General features: G+C 39.7%; 1 protein-coding gene across 1 annotated transcript in view; it reads left to right on the top strand.

Moving 5' to 3' along the window:
* The first annotated feature begins 200 nt into the window (after positions 1 to 200).
* The window catches only part of hs2st1b (heparan sulfate 2-O-sulfotransferase 1b), a 21673-nt gene continuing 11995 nt past the window's right edge, over positions 201 to 9878 (top strand). Inside the window, exons 1-4 of the mRNA XM_008407745.2 lie at positions 201 to 806; positions 4559 to 4782; positions 6375 to 6460; positions 7923 to 8061. Of these exons, the coding sequence (XP_008405967.1) occupies positions 683 to 806; positions 4559 to 4782; positions 6375 to 6460; positions 7923 to 8061 (573 nt within the window). The 5' untranslated portion in view covers positions 201 to 682. The remainder of the gene's footprint in view (positions 807 to 4558; positions 4783 to 6374; positions 6461 to 7922; positions 8062 to 9878) is intronic.

The following is a 9878-nucleotide window of genomic DNA, read 5'->3' as shown; positions in this document are numbered from 1 at the left end:
TTAATTTATTCCATTAAATTATCAATCAACATGACTAAGCCTCTTTGGCTCAGGCACAGTAACATTTCCATGAGAAATACTTTAAAATGTTCTAATATTTTCTAGTATTATTATTTATTGGTTTGCGCATGTGGAAAGATTTAGCTTTCTTCTTGCTTAGAGGAACATATTGCTTTCCAGCAGGGGGCGGCATACAACTTTAATAGAGATGGCAGAAGAAGTAGTTTCTGCTCCGAGGTTGTAAGCTGCTGCATGTCACTGAGATAATAGTTTGGTTTTAATTTTAATGAAATTTATTTGAACTATCACAAACCATGTTGGGGATATCAGGGCGGATTTTTCTGCGGTTGAACAAGACATGAAGTAGAATAAAAACGCCTCTTTTTTTTAAAATATAAGGCTGGCACGAGCTCCCTGATGCTGGTTACCTTTAGCTCAGAGCTAGCCCGTGTTGGTTTGTTTTGCTAACAATGAGTCACAGTAACTGTTGCATTGTGTAGCTGCTCTCTTAATTAGTCGCGCTCTGTGGTTTGTTGTTTTTAGTTGCAGAAGCCAGTAAAATAAAAGCGGCCTCGGCCGTGGAAAGCTACCAGCAGCAGAGACTCTTTGTTGGTGTTAGCAGTGATTTAATGAGCTCATAAGCGGCTCGCCGTGTCCGCGGAATGGTTCAGCTGCTTGTTCGATGGGGCTGCTGAGGAGCACGATGCCGCCCAAGATCCAGCTGCTAGCAGTCCTGGCGTTCGGAGTGGCCATGCTCCTGATAGAGAACCAGATCCAGAGACTGGACGAGTCAAGAGCCAAACTGGGTAAGAGATAACTCTGTTTGTTGCTCTGGACCTATAATATGTAAGCAAGACGTTCTATAATCTTCAAAGACATACAGATTTAAAGGGATTTCACACTGATTAAAGTTTTAGTTAGATATTTCCTCTGAGATAATCAACAACACAAAGAAAATAAAGTTGGAAGATTCCAAATTGTGGTTTGAGAACTTTGTTTAGTGTTGTATGGTTGAGTTCAGGTCTGAGAAGTCTGGGTTTTAGATTCCAAAAGAGATGAACAACAACAACGGTAAACAATATTATTAATAGTCTCGTTTAAAATTAGATGAAAAAAACCCAACCAAGTAAATGTTTTTCCAAATTTAAGGATACTTGCGTGATATTACAATATCACATAATGTGGTATTGTCATCCCTGTAATACATACAGGGATGACAATATTTTCATTGGGGTTTAATGCGATATCACTACCATAGGCATAGTTGTGAAATAGTTTGCTTTAAAAAAAAAAATCTAAGGTCTGAAAACTGTTGCTCGTTTTATTTAATTCCCATAAATAAAATGCAATTCCCCTGTGTGTAATTATTCCCAGTATAAATAAAGCTGTTCTGTTTGTGGCCTCAGAGGTTTGGCTAGAGAACAAACAGCTTCATGGAGACGGAGGAAAACAGCAGAGTCGGGTCAGGGAGGAAGCTGACAAGCTTAAAACTGGGTTGGCTTCTAAAACATCTCAAGCTTTTAAACATCCTACAAAGCATGGGGGTTTCTTTATCATTATTATAAAAGTGACACTAAAAAGATAAAAATCAAATCTTTTGTCTCTTTGGCTTTAAATCTGTCACTGCATACAGTCAGTGCCGCACCGAACAGAACATAGTCGTTATCAGAAAGGTTCTATTGAATTCTGCGACTGCACTGCTGATCTTTGGATCTAATCGGATTTTTAAATGGTTCCACAATATATATGGATTATCGCCATGTATGCAATACTGGAAAAATAGCAGCCATAGTAACTTAGGCTAAGTGAGCCTAAGTTTCCTTAGGCTAAGCAGCACAATGCTGCACAGAGCTACGGGTTTATGTGTACACTAAACCTTACAGCTGTGCTGTTAACCAGCATCTGGTCAGGAATAAAAGGTTACAGTTGGGGCGCTGTGGTGAGGCAGGCGTAAACAAATCCTAACCCAAAAGAAAACGTGTAATTGCAGGGAGAAGCCATAAGTCAGGCAGCCCTGGGTGGCGCAGAGGTTAAGCACAACTCACATATGGAGACCTTAGTCCTCGACGCAGCTGTCGCAGGCTCGATTCCCGGCCTTGGCAACCTTTGCTCCATGTCTTCCCTCTTCTCTCATTACCCACTTTCCTGTCAATTAACTATCAAATAAAGGCCACTAGAGCCAAAAAAATCTTTAAAAAAAAGGGTCAGGCAGCCAAATGAAATGGTACATAACATGTAACGTTCAGGGTTTGTGAATACTTTTGAAAACCTTTGTTTTTTGACATGTCAAATATTTCACTGTTTGGCTTCTTTTTTCTGATCCATAAACAGCTGTGTTCCATCATACAGGTGAAACTTCACTGAACTTTGAAAGACTGAGTCAAAAGATGTTCCATCCACTCTGATGGACACACGTGCACACACACACCCACACACACACACACACACACAGACACACACACAGACACACACACACACCTGTAATTGGCTTTCATTTCTTTCCACTGCAGTGGAGGGGAAGAGAAAAAATGAGGAAAAAACACTTTTAATTACGCCTCCTGTCAATATTCTCATCAAAACGTGAATTAGGTAAAAGTTGTTCAGTCTTTAGGAGCTGTTGTTTTTAATTAATTAAGGCTTGCAAACACACAGTGGTGACCTCAGGTCAGGTTCTATGTGGGAGGAAAGACCCCCATGTTCACAGCTCTGAGCGCTCCTCTGACAGCTGGAGGCGTCCACACTTCTTCCAGCTGTTTGCTTATTAATCTACTCAGAAAAAGAGATTTGAAATCTTTTGATATATTAATGAAAGTTTCTGCTTTGTTGCAGGTAAATTATGTGGCTGGTGTTTGTCCATGTTTCTCTCTTTTTACATTTCGCAAATTGAGGTACCTGTGTGAAAGTGTCACCTTGTGTTAGTTCTTGAACAGGAAATCCCAGGGAAGAGATTATTAGCTCTCAATAGCGTAACTATTGGTTACCAGCTGGCAGTGGAGAAGTAGCTCGGACACCACATAAGTGATGGCAAAGAATCAGAGCTATTTTCACCAAAACTAGTGTTATTCCTTCTGGGATCTTTTTATTGTTTTTTTTTTTATTGTTTTAATACGTATGTAGAATTTATTTTTTAAGTTAGGTGCTGCAGCTTTAAACAGAGGTTCGGTGTCAGAGTCACTACCAGGTGGAGCAGAAGCGGCGCTCCGTCTGTGAAATATTACTACCTGTAGCGCGTAGCAGTGGTTCAACAGCGAGAGCAGAACCAGCGTCTTACATCGCAGCTCGRAGACTTAAATAATTTTGCGGGTTATTTGTTTAGCTTTCTGACCGTCATGCTAATCTGGGTGAGTGTTTGTAGATGTGCGCTGCTTTACCTGCTATCTGATCCTCCATATGCCTTTTTTACTGCAGTGAGCCTCGATGTAGCCAAACTACGTCAAGTATGGCATTGTTTTTATGTCGTATTTGCTTCGTTGTGTTGATTCATTTTGACGTGCTTCAATTTTCCGCCGCAACACACAAACTTCCCCAGTCACTCAGTGCGTCATAGTTCCACATCACTTAGGATTTGTTGCTGCACGTTTGCGCAGTGTGAAGGAAAGAGGAGACCAGCTGCACAGGCAGGCTGCAAAATGAGATGCAGGTAATCGGTTTGTGTGATTGGCAACAAGAGACTGTGATCGSCGATCACCGATCATACACTTTTTCACGGAAATCGGCCGATTATGATCGGTGACCGATCGATCGGCACATCTCTAGTTTTAGATCATTCTGACTAAATTGTACTACTGTCAGATTAAATAAAATGTTAATCTACCTCCCTAAAACATGAACTCTTTTACAGAACTGTGAGAAGAAATCCTTAATTAAAATGCTTATCCTTGGATGGAATAAAATGACAATTTTCTTTTCTCACACTGACACAGATTTAAATTTGTTACTGTATTTGAAAAAAAAACTTTGAGTTTTTTTGTGGTTGAGCAATCCTAAAAATGTGAATTACACACAACATCCTCCATTAAAGACAACATTGTAGAAACTACCAATACTGGAACAAAATCACATTCCAAGTTAGTATTTATCATTTTAAACAAAAAAATGTTATATAAAAAGTGGAAAAAGGAACGTCTATGTATTCAAGGAGCCTGTTGCTTCTAAATGTATCATTTCTTTCACTTCTTCTGCTTAACCAGATTAGTTCTCACTGACTAGTTTTGAACTTACCAAACTTGTCCACATGACTGAAACTAGACTTTATCAGAATCCCTGACCATTAAAATTTTTGTCTGATTTGACAAAAATGTCAATTTTTTTCACCAGAAGTCATTCAGGAGGCAAATCAATAAATTATAAAACATTTGCTTGTAAATGTCCATAAATATGCTTTTTTTTTTTTTTGACAAATTTAGTCACCTTTGGCTTTATATTAACCAAATACCACAATGGAAAGTACTGTAGATTACTTAGTTATGGCCAAAAGATAGGTAATCTCTGCAAACACGCAGCAGAAATGTCCACCGGTTCGTCAGTGATGTTGGGTTTGTGGCCTCTGTCCTCCCAGAGCGGACCATGGCCAGACACGAGGTGGTGGGGGTGGAGCTGCGCCGCAGCGAGGACGGCGGCGGGCGTGAAGCCGACGACTCGGTGATCATCTACAACAGGGTTCCCAAGACGGCCAGCACCTCCTTCACCAACATCGCCTACGACCTCTGCAGCAGGAACCGCTTCCACGTGCTGCACATCAACACCACCAAAAACAACCCTGTCATGTCCTTGCAGGACCAGGTGAGGGCCTTCCCTCTTCATTGTTTCCATGGTAACCGGCGAAGGGATGAGTCAAATGTTCAGATACGCTCATCCTGCCGGAGACGCTTTTATTTTCACATTACCATAAAATAATAGATTTTCATTTAAATGTTCCATTAAATAGACCAAAAAAAATCCCCTCGCATCTGCTCGTTTCCATGGTGATGCTAATCATATATTAATGAACAGAGCAAAGAGTGTTTTGTTGGCACCACAAACGCAGAACTCATGACGAGCCTTTATGGCTCCAAATGCTGAAGGCGCAGATATTACACACTTTGACTAGAACGCCTGAGTTTGAAACCTCTGAAAGCAGTTTATTACGTGACAACACAAAGGATGTGTGGTAGTTTTATTTATTTTTTATTATTTTTGTCTTTGTGGTAAATGGAGAGCAGAAAATATTTTTAGTTTGCTCAGACACGTTAATGAGAATTGCCTGCTTCTTATTATTGGTCTGTTTGAGACAAATGATATGTTAAGAACTTTTGCAATAAATCAGTTCATCTTCTGATTATGACCAACGTTGCTTGTTCAACCTGTTGGTTCCCTTGCACTGTTCACACAGCAAATGTGACTCAGACCCAGTTTTTATTTAAATATATATTTTTTGCTCATAAACTCTGTTTTTTAAATTACTTTGTCATGGCAGTCTGAAAAGAACAATTAAAATCTTTTCACCAAAGAAAAAAATGTAGATTTGTGCCACTCCACATGTGGTACGAAATTAAATACATATCCAATAGTTTTTTCATACCAAATTCAATTTTTTATTTTATTTATTTTTTCTAAAAAGAAATTGCAAATGATGGAAAATATTTTCAAAAACTTGCTTTTGTCTTTTTTGGGAGTTGACCTGAATTCAAAGTCCAGATAAATACAAAGCTGTAAAAGATGCTTGTAAAACAGATGGCAAGGCCTGAACCACCGAGGGCCATGGTGGAAAAATATCTACATTTCCTTCATAAACAGAACATTTACATCCAGTGAAAGAACACCTGTGTTTCCCGTGTAAACTCCTCGAGGCAATTAACTCTGAACTGTAACCAAATTGCACCTTTACTTTGAAAAAAAACCCGGACTTTGGACCACTGATATACAAACCGGTCTGTTTTCCATAAAGCTGTTCTTCCTGCTTGATCAGCCCCAGTGCTGCACTGTTGGTTCCATTCCATCACACGTTAATGAACAGACTGCATGGCTACACACTACTCACCTCTCCAGGTGTCTTGTTTTCATCTCTTCACCGCGTTTGCCTGCTGCATTGAGCACATAAAAGCTCCGCAGCTCCAGTATTGTTATACGTCTGGCTGCCGGTGCCAAGGTAATATCCTGTTTGCCCTCACACACTCTGTGAACACGGTCAAACTGAAATCCAGTCTGCGGTACATCACACCCCACCTTCCCTTCTGCTACCATCACATCAGGAACATGAAGAGGAATTTTTACATCCAAATGTCTTAACCAACCAATCACACTTAAACTCCTGTGCAAAACGAACCAATATATTAAATATATTGTTTGTTTTTTTTTGTTGCTCAACAATGAAGTCCCATTATCTCTACCTGCAGGTGCGCTTTGTTCGGAACGTCACCACATGGAGAGAGATGAAGCCTGGCTTCTATCACGGCCACGTCGCTTATCTGGACTTCTCCAAGTAAGACCCTTCATTTCCTGTAATACCATTAATATCCAGATAAGTTACACGCAGTTAGCAGAGCAGATAAAGAGAGGGGTCACATATTGATTGCCAGCTTGTGCTTTAGTGTTGATTAATAGCATTGTTGTCCTTATCTCCCCCTGACTCTATCGTCCCGCTGATCACGGGTAATTATTCTAATGGTCTAAGTGTTTCTCAGAGAGAGGGAGCGACCTTCTGTTGGCGTGCATCGCAGGGATCTTGCCAACTGTTCAGCGGTGGATGGTTACAATAACACCGAATCAGTTCACAAGGACAGCGGCTTCACGCTCTGCTGCGGCTAAGCTGCTCTTAAGTACAGAATCTGCTCTTATGATTATGAAAGATAATTATTGTCATCGCAATATCAGTGTGCGCTATACAAATAAACTTGATTGATTGTGCATTTTCTGCCGTTTGACTCTGTCCTACTGACTAAATATTACATTAAAATAAAAAATAACTTCAAATGTCATCAAATATATTGGCCAACAATCACTGCTGGCCAATACTGGCCACAAGGCATGTCAAAAATGCTTTACATCATGAAAACATGATAAACACATCATGCAGAAGCAGTAACAGACATTGCATTTTGTCTCTCAGCATCGTTAGAATCATCAATATACATCACATATTTTGGACAACTCTATTTAGGCAACTCTAAACAGGTGGGTTTTTAGCCTTGATTTAAAGGAACTCGGTGTTTCAGCATCTTTGCACATTTCTGAAAGTTTATTCCAGATTTGTGGTGGACAGAAGCTGAATGCTGCTTCTCCATGACCTCTCTGAAGACCGGAGTGATCTGGAAAGTTGATACAACAGCAGATCAGTGATTTATAAACTAGCGGTATCTAAAAGTCTATTATCTGAGCTACTGGAGCCAGTAGAAGAACTTTAGGCAGACCTGTGAAGCGACTGTTGCAGAAATCAATGCGACTAAGACCATGGATGAGTTTCTCTAAATCATGCTTGGTCCTTTAATCCTGGAAATTTCAGGTGATAGAAGGTCAACTTTGTAACTTTCTTTATGTGTCTGAAGATTCAGGACTGAGTCCATCGCTACACCCAGATTTTGGGACTAATCTACCTTTTAGCTGTCATAACTGAAGATGTGTGTTGATCATTCCTCTTTAGGTCCAAAGATGACAACTTCAGTTTTGTTTCTGTTCAGCTGGAGAAAGTTATGGATTTGACAAATTGATTTGTTCTAAGCATCAGTCGAGTGTTTGTGTGGGTCCAGAGTCACTTGGTGAGATCATAATGTAGAGCTGTGAATCATCTGCGTGGTAACTAATAGTGACTAATCTTATTTCTTGTTATAACTGAGCTCGTGAGAGCATGTTGATATTAAAAGAAGAGGTTCCCAGGATTGAACCTTGTGGTACTCTACCATGCTTAAAATACACACTGATAATGTCTGGCTTTTGTTTTTGTTTAGATACGGTGTGAAAAGTAAGCCAATGTACATAAATGTGGTACGAGATCCGATAGAGCGCCTCGTGTCCTACTACTACTTCCTGCGCTTCGGAGACGACTACAGACCAGGCCTTCGACGAAGGAAACAGGGAGATAAGAAGGTCTGTGTTGCACCAATCGCTCAGAGATATATAGACACCCTTCTGTCAAATTTTAATCCGAGTTTGATGGATTAAACGTTATCAAAGCCCGCCCCCTTTAATTTCCCCCTCCCCCCATACGACGTTTGTGACCTCCTGACCTTCCCCTATGGAGAGTTTGTGACCTCCTCCCCTCCCCCCATAGGACGTTTGTGACCCTGTGACCTCCGATACCCTTCAGTCAAATTTTAATTGGAGTTTGAGGGATTAATTGATATTAAACCCCTCCCCCCCAGAAAACAAAGACTTTAATCATACGGAAACTTTGTAACCTCCTGACCTCCCTCTGTGACCATCTGCTCAGTGTTAACTCCTCCCGAACTCTTTGAATTAACCAATAGGAATCATTTACTTGTAAGTGAATAAATAAATATACTATATTCTAAACCATGTTGAATACGATTAGGAATAATGTAACTATCTCAGGTTTTAAACAGATTGTCATGCTGCATGTGCGTGCGTGTGTATCTGTCATTAAAGAATGGGGCAGGAGAGCCTTGCTGCATGTGTGTGCGTGCGTGTGTGTCCTCAAGCATGAGAAACCCACAGGATATGTCAGACATTCCTTCTGACAATAGCTTACAGTGCATTATTTGGTGCTAGACAACAGACTTATAGCTAGGTATGAGGGATACCTATGAAGGAAAACAACAGTTTAACTGTTTTACTGCAAATATTTAGCTTGCGATGCATTATTTGGTGTTGTTGAACAACAGACTTATAGCATGGTAAGAGGGACTGACCTCTGTCCAGCACAGCAAAGTATTTGCGCGTGTGTGTGTGTGTCCCTGCATAAGAGTGGGTAGGAACCTCTGAATGAAAACAACAGTTTTAACTGTTTTACTGTAAATATTTAAGGTAGCACGACTAGTCAGTACTGACTGAGTTTGTAATTTCCTTCATCCGTTCCGAAAACAGTCACTTAAATTTTAAACTCTATAGATASTTTTCTGTAACACCTGCTAGTGTGATACATTTCAGTAAAAGTTCCTCATCTGTAATTGCATTTCTTAAAGATATGTGGCAAGTAGTAAACAGGCCTACATGAGGCTACTCAAATGTAACTTTTAGTTTTCTGCAGTGAAAGTGAAAGACAAACTCTGACATCACTGCCTTTCCAGGATTTGTCCTCGCATCATTGTGAATTCTACTTTGCTTCAGTCTTTTTCCTGCTGTTGTATCAACACTGATCTTCTCAGTGCTTCATGCTTTCTCCAAAATAGTAAAGGTTGGTTGAAACTTATAGATTTTTTTTTTCTTCAACATTTGCTAGTGTGATACATTTCAGTAAAAGTTCCTCATCTGTAAATGTATTTCTTAAGAATATGTGACAGGGACTAAACAGGCCCAGGTGAGGCTACTGCTCATATTTATCTTTCAGTTTTCCCCAAAGTTTAAAGTTTTTACACTGCACCACCACGCTCCAAGAGTTGCTCCAACATTTTGTTACCTTTAAAATTACGTACAGCTTTTGTCTCTGACTTATACGTTTTGTTTTTTGACACTAATGATTCTTTCCTTCCATTTGTTATCTTACATGCTTAAGTGTGTTCACTAACAAAATATAGTACACATGTAGTTGTTAAGGTTTCACTACTAAAAACTTATAAATGAACAGTGTCAACCATCAGTCTGTATTAAAGTATTTAGTACAATTTCTATTTATTTAGATTTGATGTTTTGATGTGAGCACTTAGATTTCTATTGATTTATTGAATGATGCTCTATGTAAATATTTATCAAACTGAATGATCATTCAGGTTTTATATAGTTTTTGC

The sequence above is a fragment of the Poecilia reticulata genome, linkage group LG4 (genome assembly GCF_000633615.1).
Source record: "Poecilia reticulata strain Guanapo linkage group LG4, Guppy_female_1.0+MT, whole genome shotgun sequence".
Classification (NCBI taxonomy): domain Eukaryota; kingdom Metazoa; phylum Chordata; class Actinopteri; order Cyprinodontiformes; family Poeciliidae; genus Poecilia; species Poecilia reticulata.
Note: the sequence above shows the minus strand (reverse complement) of the source record. Positions and strands in the feature narration are given on the sequence as shown.